This window comes from Trichoderma gamsii, assembly GCF_001481775.2.
Source record: "Trichoderma gamsii strain T6085 chromosome Unknown Scaffold_15.2, whole genome shotgun sequence".
Taxonomy (NCBI): Eukaryota; Fungi; Ascomycota; class Sordariomycetes; order Hypocreales; family Hypocreaceae; genus Trichoderma; species Trichoderma gamsii.
The window spans coordinates 393,140-408,318 of NW_020171352.1; the positions used below are offsets into that span (position 1 = coordinate 393,140).

At 52.5% G+C, this 15,179-nt stretch overlaps 4 protein-coding genes across 4 annotated transcripts; 2 read left to right on the forward strand and 2 right to left on the reverse strand.

The window, feature by feature from the left end:
• Positions 1-1,124: 1,124 nt before the first annotated feature.
• On the reverse strand, positions 1,125-4,958 carry TGAM01_v205030 (hypothetical protein; the record flags this gene model as incomplete). The annotated part of the gene is made up of 1 exon (XM_018803514.1): positions 1,125-4,958. The coding sequence occupies one exon, from the start codon at positions 4,956-4,958 to the stop codon at positions 1,125-1,127; it is 3,834 nt and encodes a 1,277-aa protein (XP_018663211.1).
• A 1,593-nt stretch (positions 4,959-6,551) lies between these two features.
• On the forward strand, positions 6,552-7,265 carry TGAM01_v205032 (hypothetical protein; the record flags this gene model as incomplete). The annotated part of the gene is made up of 2 exons (XM_018803513.1): positions 6,552-7,133; positions 7,182-7,265. 2 exons carry the CDS (start codon positions 6,552-6,554, stop codon positions 7,263-7,265), a joined length of 666 nt encoding a protein of 221 aa, XP_018663210.1.
• A 223-nt stretch (positions 7,266-7,488) lies between these two features.
• On the reverse strand, positions 7,489-9,039 carry TGAM01_v205031 (hypothetical protein; the record flags this gene model as incomplete). Its single annotated transcript, XM_018803512.1, has 2 exons — positions 7,489-8,595; positions 8,797-9,039. 2 exons carry the CDS (start codon positions 9,037-9,039, stop codon positions 7,489-7,491), a joined length of 1,350 nt encoding a protein of 449 aa, XP_018663209.1.
• Positions 9,040-13,632: 4,593 nt separating this feature from the next.
• On the forward strand, positions 13,633-14,947 carry TGAM01_v205033 (hypothetical protein; the record flags this gene model as incomplete). Its single annotated transcript, XM_024549563.1, has 4 exons — positions 13,633-13,918; positions 14,140-14,186; positions 14,655-14,802; positions 14,871-14,947. 4 exons carry the CDS (start codon positions 13,633-13,635, stop codon positions 14,945-14,947), a joined length of 558 nt encoding a protein of 185 aa, XP_024405695.1.
• Between the last annotated feature and the right edge of the window lie 232 nt (positions 14,948-15,179).

Below are 15,179 nucleotides of genomic sequence, written 5' to 3' on the forward strand. Positions count from 1 at the left end.
AGCGCGCTGCGATGGAGGAAGACTTGTTGAATGGCGGAAATGAATCACATGTGTCACGAGAGGCTATGCTGACAGAAGTAATTTGACATATAAGAAGAATTGGCCTCATGGCCAAATGAGAAATAACTTTGAGAGATTCAATCGATGATGAAGACTATGCAGCACGAAACCCTTGCTTTTCCCCTTTCCTTTATATATAATAGCATGCCTTTGTCTCTCCTTTGTCTACCTTTGGTCCGTGTGGACCATTTGTTGGAAGGTCGACTAGGTTATGTGTCTGCTTGCTACGGCTTGCTTTTTTTTATTTTTCCCTTTCTTTTCCTTGCACCAATTAATCACCAAGGGGAAGCGTGTCATATTCTTCTTCGATTGCTTTCCTTTTTCTACAGACTCTCCAAAGTGGCTATCTGTTTCGGCGTTGTCATGGATCAAACATAATCTAATGGGCTGTTTTTCTTTTTCTTTTCCCAAAGAAAAGCCAGAAAAAGGAAGAGAAGAAAAAAGATGCCAAAAATGAAATTGATGATTTTTGCGGAATTAGGAGGCTAGATAACTGCTAATATATATATATATCTATATATTATCTTTTTCCTAATTCAAATTTCTCATCTGTGTTATTCTTTCTTTTTCTCTGTCTCTATCTCCTTTTTTTTTTTTTTTTTTTTTTTTTTTTTTTTTTTAAGAGTCTTCCTGTATCTAGTTAAAGGAACGAAGTGAGAATGAAATAGATAGTCAAGCGGTAGATCCTCATATATGGCTCAACAAAAAAAAGGAGGCAATTTGACTAGAGATAGGAATCACTTTCACACAGCGAGAGACGGAAAAGTCTTTACAAACTATCAAATGGCTATTATATTCGATCCCTGAATGGCAGAGATGGGAAACAGAGACGCTATCATAAAGCAACCAAATAATTGTATACCCGTGTCCGTCTTTTTCATCTAGTGGCTAGCAACGCCTCCAAAAGTTCCTTTTTGCGTCCCGAATTCACCACTACCTATACGACAGACAGTGCAGCCATTGTAAGAATTGCCAAGTCATGTTCATTCGTTAAAAATAACAAACAGATCCTATAGTATTATTATAATCATCACTGCTCACTCTTCCCAGATTTCCCAATGCTCTTATGAGTCGCCTTGTAGCTTCTGGTTCATGCCTTGCAGAAGCTGGCGGATTGATTTCATAAGGTGCTGCTCTACTCCCTCAAAGTTGCTGGCTGGCTCGCCCTCTGCAGCCTTTGGCATTATACTTGCATCTGCGAGGCCAATAACCCGATCAATAGCCGATAGAGTTACGGCTTCAGCCTTGGCTGCGCCCAGGCCCGCCTTGATCGCATTGACAGAGGCGTCTTTGAGGCCATTTAAAGCCGCCAGCACCTTGGGCTCAAAAACAGGCGGTGTGTCTGTTGGTAGCGGAGTAGAGCCGCTAGGTGTTGGGCTTTTGCCTTTGGTGAAGCCATCAATGACTTGACGAATACCCTTAATGCAGATTGTTTCCATCTTATCATTTTCAGTGGCTTCTTTCTTGAGCCCGATGCACCGGTTCAGAGCTGACATGACGATAGCTTCGGCTTTGGGGTTGCCAGCCTTCTTCAGATTTTCTACCAGGCCATTCTTGAGGCCCACTACCGCAGTGAGGAGTCGAGGCTCGATAATCGGCCTAGCAGGCGTTGCTGACGGCCGAGCTGGGGTTGGGTGGCCGGTACCAGCTTGGGTGGCAGCCAGATGCGATGTCGACGCAACAACTGGCTTCGACTCTGCGGAAGCAGCCGAAATGGATCGCTGACCAGGCACAGCGGCAGATGGTACACTGGCACTGCCATCCTCGGCCTTTACAGGCGGGGTTGTCAAGGGAGGCGGCCGTGAGGCATAAGGCGAGCTGTAGGCTCCTGGCTGAGCCACGCCAAGCTGAGGGCGAGCTGGGGCTGCAGGAGGGCCGTATCCTGACAGCTGAATAGGGGCCGGGGGTGGCGCACCTACGATTTGTTGGACCGGTTGGGCCGGTTGCACTGGTACCGGTTGTGCTGGTTGGACAGGTTGATGTATAGGAGGGGATTGAGAGGCACCGTACTGCACCGGGCGTGCCGCATGAGCCGGTTGTCCAGCATATGCAGGTGCCTGATATCCAGGAGCTGGCGTCTGGCTAGGAGGGTAGCCATGATGCGCGCCGGGAGCCATATGCTGCGCAGCATATGGATATGAGTAGTGCCCATAGGCCTGCGCAGCCACCAATCCTCGGTCAGGAGAGGCTGCCTTTCGCTTCTTGCCAGCATCCAACTCCACACCGGGCACTCGAGACCACAGATTTGTCGTCTCATCTTTCTTAAACGCTTCGTTCCCAATCAGATTATGGCGAACGCTACTTTCCCATCCCTTGGTCTCGGTGTGGAAATAAAACCACGGGTATCTTTGGCAAATCCTCTTGTATATTTGCTTCAATGTGAGACCGTCAGGGCCTGCTGCCGTCAATGTTTCGTCAATAAGAACTCCGTAGTTCTTATTCGGCTTCTGAAGTTGCTCTTCTGTGTAATCCTCGATCTTGAGCTCCAGAGGAGGTGACTTGGGCCGTGACTTCTTTTCCTTCTTCTCTCTCGCTCGTCGCTCCGCATCAGAGCCTTCGACACCATCTTCATTCTTGGGTTTCCGCGGCTTATACTTGCGCTTCTCTGGGCGGTCAGTTCCGTCTTCGGGCAACGGGTGTTTCCTGGGCCGGCCGACCTTGCGCTTGAGGGGCGGTTCAACTGGTGGCGCTTGAGGCAATGTCTTCTTGGCCATCTCTTGTTGCTGTTTCTTAAGCAAGCGTTGTTCCCTCTTTGACATGATACCGTTCTTAGGAGGCCTGCCAGGGCCTCGCTTTCTAGCCATCTGTGGCATTGAAGGGTCATTGTGAGCGTCTCCTTCATCTTTGATTTCAGAATCTCCTTCGATGGATGCTTCAAGCGCATCCAAATCCCCATCTTCTCCGTCTTCTCCATCTCCGTCTGCGTCTGCGTCTGCGTCTCCTTCGCCCTCGCCATCACCCTCTCCTTCTACTTCTCCTTCTCCTTCTCCTTCTCCTTCTTCTTCAGCAGCCTCCTCTTCATCTCCCTCTTCCTCATCATCTCCACCAAAATCGGACAGTTCGACCGGGCTCACTTCCACATCTGATAATTCATCGCTTGTGTCTTGGATCTGGCCATTACCGTGAGACTGTTCAAAGTCGAAGCTCATGCTCTTTCCTCCATGAGAATGCCGTTTCTTAGCAGCGTCTTCTTCTTGGTACTCTTCTGCGCCCGTTCGCCCCTTCTCGACTCCATTAATAATAAATCGGAAATCAATGTCCTTGATCTGTAATCGGTCGCCACACCTCAACACAACCTTTTCGCTCTTGTAATGCACATCTTCGCAGAAAAAGCCATTCTTGTGCAGTGGAATGGCCTCAAATACACCCTCGGCTTGATTGTACGCAATCTTGAGATGCTCCCGGGAAATGGCTTTGGTCTTGCTTGCGATGTTCGGACCAGGGGAGTGGATACCGATAAAGGGAACGTGCCAAGGAGAGGGCCTCAACGAGGTCAAGTCGACAGCAGCCGCCCCAGGGGTATGAGAGACGTATTGGCGATTTGAGATGACGTTATCTTGAGAGTTTTCCACTTCTTCATGTGACGATCCTGTGGTGCTAGTTTTGCGCCGTTTTGTTGGACGTCCGTTTTCTTCGCTATCTGATTCGGGACCCAGCATGCCACCTTCCTCACTGACATATGATTTACTAAACTTGTGGCGGTCCTGGACGATGGGAGATGGCGGTGGAAGCCCTTTGCTAGCATTCTCTTCAGTTCGCCGTTTATAATCATCAGCACGTTTTTCATCACGCCTGGCCTGTTCCAGAGCTCGCTGATCACGGCCAATAATGACGGCGTAGGTGGTCATCTGGAAGACACTGTCGGCAAACTCAACACGAGCAAACGACTCGAGGCCCATGTCAGTGGCAGTCCCAGACTGCCGCAGATTGTTGTTACTGGCCGGGCCCATGCCAAAATATCCGTCTCCCATTATGTTAGGTAGAGTCACTTGAGAGGGGGTTACTGTTGGCGGTGGTGACATGGCGGGCGGTGCGGCAGACATGGAAGCCAAAGCCATCATCATGTACGCATGTCGATGGTCTATCGGGGCCTGTGGTGCGTAGGGCGCTGAGGGTTGGAATTGCTCAGTCGAAGACATCTGAGGGGCTGGCATGGCAGATGCATGCGATAGGGTCTCGGCTACAGCAGCAGCAGTTGTCGCACTGACATCAGGAGCGTCCATCATCGTAATATCCTCCGTCTTGATCTCTCCAGATGCAGGTTTGTCTCTTGATTCGCCAGATCCTCCAGAGGCAGTTGCTATTGATGTAGCGGGTAGATGTTGGGTTGTGTTGTCGGTCTCGGCACTTGCGTCGGGTTTGGATGGTGGCAATGAGGTTGCAAGTTGGTTGGTGATGGGGTTTGCGGAAGATGAGACTGCCGAAGCCTCTACGGCGGCCGAAGGAGCAGATGTAGTCGCGGCCGTTTGCTGTTGCGCCGGAGCGGAATTTGATGAGGGCGATGTTGTTGTTGTTGTTGTTGTTGTTGGAGGAGGAGGAGGAGCAGCGTCGACAGCAACAGCCACCGCTGAAACGGGGACGTCACCGCCTTTAGAGTTTGGTTGCGCATCCGACGAGATTTTCTGTTCCGCCGCCATCGCAGGCGCCTCTGCCACTGCAATCCCAAGCTCTTGCGCCGGCTCTTGCGCGGCTTCGGTCTCTATTGAGACGATCACAGCTTCTGGCCTGTCGGACGGCGCTGTTTCCTGCTGCGCAGCGGCCGTCCCTGCCAGAGGAGTCATCGCAGCTGCAGGGGCTGTAGCGACCGCAGCCGGGGCGTTTGCGTGAGCGTCGACTTCGGGATGGGCATCGTGGTTCTGGTCGCGGAGGCCGTCGTGCCCGGCGCTGGACGAAGTCATCGCTGCTCGCTCGCTCGCTCGCTCGTGCAGCGTCCAGCTCGTTCGCCGCGGAATCGCTTCGTGGTGAATCTCCCTTCCACGGCTGCCGTCTGACTTGTTTGCTTTTGTTTGGCGCTGATCGAGCAGCAGCAGCAAAGCAGCAGCCTCGGGCGAAAAGAGGAATTGCGATCCGATTCCCTTTGCAGCCTCTTCGCTCTTGCCTTGAACTTTCTGGCGCGATTGCCGGGGAGGGTCACAGGCGCGATCCGGTGCTGTGATTGGCCAGCCTGGCGGCAGTTTGGAGCCTCCTCACCTGGTCCGGGTCGCTCTAGCCGCTAGCAGCAATCGGCGGAAAAAAAAAGATGCTGGAGCCCAGCAAACTTTGGGCATCTGCAGGAAAGAGGCGTTTGTTTGGCTCCCCCGCGTTCGCCTCTTGCCGGCGTTGCTCTTGCCGACTTTTGTTTTGTTTGCGTTTGTTTTGTTTGGCTTGGCTTGCGTTTGGGCAATGATTGATGACTCATGCAGGTTGAAGATGGGAGATTGCTTTGTATGATCAATGATGCTTTGATTGGCGTTCAATGTCAAAGTTGCCGACCGATGAGCGGTTTTTCTTCTTTTAATCGTGCCGTTGCTTTGCGTAGCATTCTGCATGCCGCCTCATGAGTACCTTCCGCGAGTACCCTGCGATGGAGTTCGACTCCTGTCAAAAGCGACCAGCTTTTCTTTCCTTTAGCAGCTGTTCAGCAGCGATAGTATCTAGCTCTGGACATTTCCCAGTCTTTCATGTATAGGTACACACTGGCAGTCGCGATTGTTCTCATGCATGTGCGCCGAGTGCAAACCCTCGTTATGCACATCATACGACGCCCAATGCCGGCGGGTTGAAGCGTCAGGATGGCCCCATGGCGTCCAAATGATCGCTCGGCTTGGCTTAAATAAGGTCAAAGTACTTGCAGCTCAAGTACATGGCTAACCTCTTTCGCCGATCACTCCGCCTTAGCTCTGCTGCCTGTACCTGCCTTAGCCGTACCTCTCGTCTTGGAGATTACTACTAGTACTTGGTAGTATGGTCTCAATTCGCTTCGATGAAAACACATTGAGCATTGCTATCTTACTTTTGTGTCTTCACCATTTGAACCCACTCTCTGTTTTTCTCTCACAACACTCAAATGTACCCTCTTTGAACAGCTGTCTGAGCCTCAAAGGCATGTCTCACCCGATTGCCGCTAGTGCCACAGCCTGCGCGCGGCTACTGTAACAGCAGCGGAAGGACCACAACCACTCAAGAGTTCGTATCACGACGTTGTTCAAAGAAAGCTGTTCAGAAATGAACGGCAACGCCACAGAGACAGGGGGCCGGGAATGTTGCAAGTGTGTTTGATTGCCTGCCAATAGCACAATGAACTGTCTCTGAACAATAAGCAAGGGATTGAGGCTGCGCTTCGTTTGTATTCGAGGGTAGGCAAATCATAAATGTGAAGGCTAACCGCTTCGATGCCTGCCATCCTCTCTTTTCTCTCTCCATCTCCATTTTTTTTTTCTCAAGCGTGGTATCATCCGTTTCTTCTCAAAATTTGACATACATTTTAGTTTCTAGATAAGCGAGACGCCAAGATGCCGATGTTTGAAATCGAGCTTCATCGTCCGGGTCATAGTCACGGGCCCATACACATCCAGCACTCCAACTCTCGGAGCCCCAACTCTCAGCACTCTTGCTCTCAGAGCTCCAACCCTCAAAAGGCCAGCTCCGAACACTCGCGCTATGTCCAAATGCTCCTCCATCAAGACGATATACCCCTGCTACACAACATTCTCGCCGCTGTATTCGTCTGGCTCCTGCTGGCGGGCTTCCTCGTCTTCCCCGGAACGTTTACCAGCCTCCAGAAATCCGTCGAAGGCCATGACGCCGAGACACTAAGCGACCAAGCCGCCAGGCTCATCGTAAAGAGCATCAAAAACATCCCACTGCTGGTCATTGCCGCGATAATGTGCGGCATATCCGCTTCTGGCATGCTGTATCTCGCCTTCGCGCACGCTAAAAACTACGTCTGGCTCGTGAACAAGCTGTTTATGCCGGGCATGACCAACTCTCTGGCTGGCTTGGTGTCGACTCTCATTGGCGTGTACTCTCAGCAACACGGCGCCTGGAGCATCACCGCCAAGATCACCGCCATGGTAGAGGGGGCCTCGCTTTGCGTATGTGGAAGCCTTTTTCTCTTATACCAGCTAGCTTTCTTGAGACAGATCAAAGCCAAGCATGGGGAGCATTATAGTGGTTGGCCCGGCCAGCAACGGTATTCAAAGCAACTGTTCCCTGATAAAGCATAGTGAAATCTGAAACGAAGCCGAAAACTGGATATAATGATACCACAAGCTTACTTCGCTGGCGAAGATATTCGACTGGATGAGACTTTCTTTCTTTTCTTTTCTTCATTTCCTTTCTTTTTTTTTTTAGGGCTGGATAGGGACAGCATAGACACTATTTATTATTCGCTTCGTACATTAATCAAGACAATTTGTTTGCTGCACTCCCCCAACACCTGTACAATTCTCACCGTAATAATGGCGCTCGTTCGCTCGAAATGATAGAGTCACTGTTCTTCCAGCCCATGAATCGTTCTGAGAGCCTATACGAGAAATGACAAAACATGCCAGCCAGGAAGCCAACTGCGTCATTCTTAAAGGCCAGGATCCCAGCCGTCGTCACCAGCATAATGGTCCATCGTTCCAGACGTTCCCCATCCGATAGTTGTCGATGTAACCTCGGACTTACAACGCCGCCCTGGCGAGCAGATTCGTGCCACAGATCAGGAGCGCCTTGGTTCAGCGTATGTCCAACTTTGGCCAGCTCCAAACCGGCCGCCACGACCATGACGCCGAGAAGGCCATGTGGGATCTCCGTCAGTAGATTGACGAGCGTCTGGCCGAATAACAGCCCCAAGATGACTTTGAAAAGACCCAAGATGATTACGCTGGCACCGCTGCGCGCACCGAAGCGATACTGAGCTGCCAGGCCTCCGGCGCCGTGGCACACGGGCATGGCTCCAAACCAGGTTCCCGAGAGGTTCATGAACGCCACGCTGAGACCTATAGACGTGACGGACGGAGAGGGGATATCCGGCAACAAATCACTAGCTAGCGCACTCACCGCGATAATGGAATTCAGTGTCGTCAGGGGAAGCTGCCCAACCGCCATCCACAAAGCCGGGGCATCTCCCGCGCCAATCCACGATGGAAGCACAAAGTGCGGCCGCCACACCTGGAACCAAGGCAAGCTGCTCTGGTCATCGGAAACCAGCACTTGCACGAGCGCCAGCACAAGCGCCAGCAAGAAGAAGCCCAGGGCATAAGGGAACCGCGGCATATTCTGTGTAAATATGAGCACGAGAAAGGCCGCCAGGGCCCAGAGGCGGTTGTCCAGCGCGGGATGCAGCCAGTGAAGCGGCTGCAGGAGGGACGAGCCCGCGCCGATGATGAGGGAGAGGCCTGCGCCGAGCTGGATGCCCTTGACGACGGGGATGGGCACAAAGGACACGGCGGCGCGGAGGAGGCCCGTGATGCTCATGAGGAAGACTGCTGCGCCGACCCATTGGCCTGCGGCGACGACGACGCCCATGGAGGGGTCTTCGCGCGCGGAGATGGCGGCGGCGGCGATGGCCTAGGTTTGCGGCATGTTAGCGATGAGGCTTTTCAACAGACAGACAAATGGACTGAAAGACAACTCTTTGTCCCAACGAGGTAATAAAGAAGTAGCAGCAACAAAGAGATATGCCGAGGTCTCTTAGCTCTAGGGGCAAAAAGATAAAGAAACGGTTATATGCTCCACATATGTACAAAGCGGCATCGTATGTCAACATACCTTCATAGGCTGCACCGGCAAGGGTATGCCAAAGACAACTCCGGTGAGCACATTGAAGATGCCGGAAAAGACAAGCGTCGAGCCCAGGTCAATGTACCCCTTGGCGGCGAGGGCGATCATCAGGGGAAGCAGCGTGCCCAAGTCGCCCAGAGAGCCGGATATCTCGGCCAGGGGCGCATCTCGAAAGGTGCGGAGGTTATGGACGTTGAGGCGCCGCAGCCGGGCCAGCGAGGCGGTTGCCATGTTTATTGCCTCTTCTTTACGACTCGTATGATAGGTGTAGGTAGGAGATAGAGCGTAAGACAATACGTAGGCAAATATTGACGATGGTGAAATACGTATGAGGTGTTATAAGACCAAAGGTGAAAAGGAGGGGAGAGAGTCTCAAGACACCACAGACTTATCTTCTTTCTCCTTCTCTCTCCTACTCCCTCTTCTTCAATATGGCATAGGAAAAATAGCTTGGTGTATTTTCCTTTTACAAAGGAAGCTTGAGCACTTACTCAAACCTTCAAACCTTAGGCGCGGGCCGCCATGGTGGACTCACGTGGGATGGATTACGTCGGCGGATTCAAACAGCTGGTCTCACGTGGTGCCATCTCCAAGACATGAGCGATACTATCGACACTATCTCCGCGGTTTTTATTGGAGAAGCTGGTCTCCCTTTCATAGGTTGTGGGTGTGACACGGGATAAGAAAAAAAGAAGAAGATGGGAAATGGTCACATTCTACTGGTCCTCTCGGGATTCAAATGCCAAAAAAGAAGCGCTTGGCCAGCTGGGCGATCAAGAGCTCGTCAGCTCCTCCTCCCCAGGCAGAATGTCTCGCCCGCAACGCCTCTTCCCGCAGCGCGCCCTAGCGTCGGGTAGAGGAGCTGAGATGACGTACGGGCCGGTTGCCCAGTTGCTTTATTGCTTTATCCGGAGAAGCTGTCAAATATCACCGCTTGGTGAAATCCGAGAAAAATCGTATCTTGTCTTTGCCACAGCAGCCTCCCGAACAAGAATCTGTTATGCTTTTTCTTTCTTTGCCTTTGCCGTGCATGTAGCTGCACTTTAGCTCGATTGAGCTTGTTTCGCCAAGCATGTTGTCGGCAGGGCCGTTGACGATGATGTCCTGTCACGTGACTCGTAAGACGGACGGGTCGGTTAAGGGCTCAGAGGCAGAGCTCAACAGCGATCGGAGTACGAGGGGCATGATTCGATCCGCGCGTATCTCGGGGATGCTGCCGGTGCAGCAGTATCGCGAAAGATGAGCAAAATAAATGAGCTCCCTGGTCATCAAGTCTCTGTCTCAGTCCCCAAGTGACGCTTTTCTCTCCAGAAAGAAGCGCTCTTCTCAAAACAGGAGAGATACGCAAACAAGGGGGGTAAAGAAAGATAACACTGGTCAGCTTATGTATTCGTAGTGCCCGTTCCATCAAATACCCAAATGCAGGCCCCCAAATAAGAATTGGAAGCGTCCTCGTTTTTACTGTACTATCAACGGAGTTCCACCGAGGTAGTTTGGCACGAAAATCGCTCTGGGCCGCTCCGATTATTATTAAACATCGGCCCCGTACTTTTAGGCAGGAGAGCTCATTACCGGAGGAACCGCCTGTACCGGATTTGGCGCGAGCCGTGGAAACGCAGCATCTGGACTGGAGGGGACTAGAGGGGACTGGAGACTGGAGATACGGCCGCGTGCTAGGCCCAGCAGTGAATGGCACCAAAACGTTAGCACCAGGTGCTAGTGGCGGTGCGCGTACGGAGTACCTGCAGCAGTTTTCTCCGATGCGCGGAAATCGATATCCGGTGTTCTCCACGATGGGGCCCGCCGCGGTGAGCGAAGAGGAATACTTGTAAGACGACAGTCTAGAAGTCGCAGAGGGCGAAAAAAGGGCTGACCGCCTGGGGGGACTGCGGTGCTTTTTGATCTTATCCTGGACATGATTATGCTGTGTTCTTTTTTTGGTAGCACTCGCTTCTTGCTGTAGAGGCTGGTTTCATACATCAATGATCTGATAAAGGACTTACATGCATCGTATAGCGCGAAAGTAGACGTACCTCTTGGAGGCACCTGTAAGGCAGAAAGAGGCGCATGAAGAGTCAGTCCATGCTTGCCATTGACGCTCAGAATTTATGTTTAATGAAGCGCCCCAATGCAGATGGAGACCAGACGATGCGCTAGTGGCATGGCGATGGCTACCTTTCGCATACCAGCAGTTGCCGCTAGCACAGGCGGTATCTACAAGTACAGCTGCTGTTCGCAAACGAACTCGACTCTCCTGCAGAACTGGGTGCCAAGGCCGGGGTACCAGAAGCAGGATGAGGTCATTGGCCGACCGCCGCCAACGACCCCCGTTTTCGACGCGAAAAAAGCGACGCCAAAAACAATCTAGAAGCACACGACTGGATTCCAATCAGCGCGTAGCTGATCACTGGTAGGGGCAAGGGGGGGTGGGATCCTCGCTGGAGCAAGGCCAACAACGGCTGACGGAGCTAGCCTGCACCTTTTTCCCTTCCTTTGCGCGTAGCTGAGGGTCCCCATCGTTGCGGTGCCCTGAGTCGAGCATGCAGGAAGGAAACTGCACCGAATAGGAAGGGCGGCCAACGTCCGAGATTTTGCCGGATCCACCGAGCAGCGAGCTTTGTCCGGAGTCCACGGAGCGGCTTTTATTTTGCAGCCCAAGCCGCCAGCATGTCGGGCTTGCCGGGTAGCGAATTTAGGTGTGGAGTTTGTTCTCTCTAGCCCGTAGGGTCTGCCGCAAGCAGAAAAGGGCAGAATTCGTTGTCACTCTGGACCTAGGCTGGAACTGGGCTTGCCTGGATTTGCGCGCTGCCGGTGCCGTTGCCGCCGCTGGCGGTGTGTGCGTCTGTGCTGCCTTTGCACGGCCAAGACGAGCGAGAGCATGATGCTGATGGGATGACTGGGGGCGTTTTGCTATGCCGACTGGAGAGCGGCAACACGGAACAGCAGGTGGCATTGATTGCTGCTTGCGGCGGCTGATGATTGGACAATCGGCAGAGCCCTGGACTCGTACTCAATCGGGAGCACGGGAGGCCATGGACATGTAAGGCAAAGCAGGTTTGGTCGTGGTTCGTGTTTGTCTGGCCCGGCCTGATAGTAGGGCCGCTCCCAGGGTTGATGTGATGCTCTCTTCAAGTACCTGCTCTCTCCATCGAACCGAGCCTCCAGCTGACGGGATCGGTAGGAGAAGTACGGCATCGGTACAACGAAGCACGCATCGTCCCTTTCAATTGATTTCCCTTCTCGGTGTTAATGAAAGGGTCTGTATGGGGTACTACGCAGAGCCACAAATAATTCGCTCTCAGCACAGAATCTGCATAATGCCTCCATGGTGTGACTGCTAGTCGTGATAACAATGACTCCGTATCAGCTAGCAGCAGGTTAGCTGCGAAGCTTGGCGTCCCTTTCTTGTCGCTCTCCTACTTTAAAAGCACATAGAGAAAGTGAAATAGCGGCATATATCGGTCAGGCCTTGGCTCGGTGATGAATGATGGAGCCGTGTGTTATGTACAGGTAGGGAGTCAAGTATACGAGTCGGTGCTAGTACCCAGTACGAACGCACCGCTGGCTGCTGGCATGAAATGCTCGCCGTCTGATTGAAGGATGGGCTCTGCCGACGCGCGATATCCGTTGCAGCCGAAGCCGTTGGTCACTAGGCAGAGCTAGAATTCTGGAGGACCTGCGCACAATCCCTAATCTCATTCGCGCAGCCAGCTCGTTCGGTTTCCAGAATATCACTCAAATAAGCCACGCAGCTTTTGATACGCGCGCGAGGGCCGGGTGTCAGAAGGTGTGGTGTGGTGTGCCCCGTTGTTATGGCTCGCCGGGGCGAATGTACGGGGTACTTGCAGTAGCAGCTGGAGCTGGAGCTGGAGCGTGCAGGCGGCCAGCGCAGCAAAAAGTACCTAGACTCCTTTGCCTCGTGAAAGAACACGCGAGAAGAGCAGATAGAGGACGAATGGCCCCTGGAGATGATTGTTTGCCTCCTGGAGGGTGCGTCATACGGGATAAGACAGCTGTGAGCAGATAAAGGTGGTACTTGTATACAGATGTCAATGCCGCGGAGGTAAAGCGCTGATGAAGGCTGCAGCTCGTATGTGCCTCCGACTGCCTGGTGCTACCGTACCCATGTAGCGGTACTTGCGAATGCTTCATGCAATCGACTCGATTGCATTGATTCGGATGCTTACCTAGGTAAAAGTACTTTGAATAGGATGTCCAGTTCCGACTCAATGGGCGCTCGCGGAAATATCACTTTCATCGGGGGGCCAAGGCCCAGGTCCAGGTCTTCGCAGGTACTCGGTACACGAGACCTGGGACGTGCGCTCCGTAGCCTCTTTTTTCTTTCCTCTTTTTCCTTTAACAGGGCCCAAGTCGGCCGGCGCGATTAGCAAAATTCGCGCAGGCAAAAAGAAGGAAAAAATCCACCTGGTATGGCGCCGTCATGATTTCCCCACATGGGGCGCCCGGGTAACCTGGGCAAAAGAGGCTGGGAGAGCGAATAATGGCAGCCAGCACACCTAGCCGGAAGAGGTAATGCTACAGTGCTAGTGCGCATTCGGTGTAAGATACTTGGATACCTGCTAACCGTTCATGGGAGAGCAGTGAGTGTGAGAGAAAAAAAAAGAGAGCAGGAGAAAAAAAAAAAAAAAAAAAAAAAAAAAAACTTGGCGGCACCTCTTGCGAACAAGAAGTCGCCGCACGTACCGGCCGAGGATGGGCGCTAAGGCGGCCAGGGTCAGGCGCATGCCGTGTTCCGATCAACGACTACAAGCTTTTTCGCGCGAGCCGGCCGCGGTGTAGCGAGTACCTCCCCCTTCGCCCTCAATGGGCTTCCCAGCTCATGACATGCCGTGCCAGGCGCGAATCCTTTTTCTGGCTGCCAATCCGCCAATTCTTTTTATTTTCGCCCTCCTCTTTTTCTCTTTTCTCTTTTCTTTTTTTTTTCCTTCCTCCAACCCTCTCGTCGTCCGTGCCTTGGTTCGTCTCGTCTCTCCAGAGCAGTTTCTGCGTGCCTCTCTCGCCAATCGTCAATCTCGCCCATCGACAATCCAGGCTACCCCGTCTTTTTTTTCTCTTCCAACCTTTTCGCTAAGCAACAAGACAAAAAAAGGTCAGAGCGCCAATTCAACCCCCCCAAAAAGCCAAGTTTTCCGGCACCTCCCCCTGGGCATTTTTTCCCTCCCCCTTCGCCTCGCCTCGCATCTTTTTTCTCTCTCAATTGCCAGCGGGTGGTCCGTGACGTGCCTCCCCCCACTTTTCCCCTACCGAGCTCCCGCGCCTTAAAACAAAACCTCAGCGCAGTCCACTTACGCGACTTTTTTTTTTTTCCAGACCCTTTCTGCCTTCATCCTCTGCACGTCTCACGTCTCACCCAACAGGTACAGACAACCCGCCCCCAATTGGTTCATTTCTTCTACACGTCGAACTCCAATGCACTGCATATGCGGTGGAAGCATCAGCTGCGAATGCTCTCGACGTCGGTTCTTTTTCTGTCTCATTGGATCCTGGTCTCGGGCGCAATCTGAGCCACCGCTGCTCCAGATGTCAAACCTTGTTATACTTCGCTTAGGGCTGCCACGTTGGCTGGGGACTTCGCGGGGAAAAAGCCATGGTTTGACACGTCTGTTCGGCCTGCCACAATTTTGCACCACGAGATTGATTCAATGAGATGGGAATTGCAACTGTCGGCTTTTTTGAGGCATTTGATGGAGTTTCCACATCGCCCTGCCCCTGTCCCTTACCGCTTCCTCTCACCCCCTGGCACGTTCCTCGGCCCTGCTCATTGTTCAATGGAGGCATAAATATCACTCAAGCACCCCGTCACTAACTCGCCTTTCTTCATCCAGACAAAGCAAGCTCTCCCCTCAGACACAATGGCCGCCATCGACAAGCAACTCATTGCCGCCCGGGATGTTGCCTCCCAGCTCATGAAGCGAAAGAACTTCGCTGCTAGAGAGCCTGGTGTCATTGTCGTCTTCTGCATTGTCTTCATCGGTAAGTCGCCGCCACTCATACATGCACTTGATATAGAGCAATTCTTCTAATTCAATCAACCTCTACAGTCAGTGTTGGTGTCCTTGGTCTCCTCATCCACAAGTGGATCCAGAGGAGAAAAGCCGCCACCAAGTCTCAGATCTAGACGACAGTCTGAGGCTAGGGGGAGGAGAGAGGGTTGGACTCAAAGGTGTCGACGGAGAGGGGACGCATTAATGGACCGTGATTGTTAAATGGCGAAATGGTGTTGCGCGACATTTCAGCGTGGTTATAAAACAGCGACACGTTGCGCGCGTCAAAAAGAAGAAAACACAAAAGCAAGCCGCCCAAAGTATAATAATTATTATCCGCCCGACCCACGAGCAACACCAGCCAAG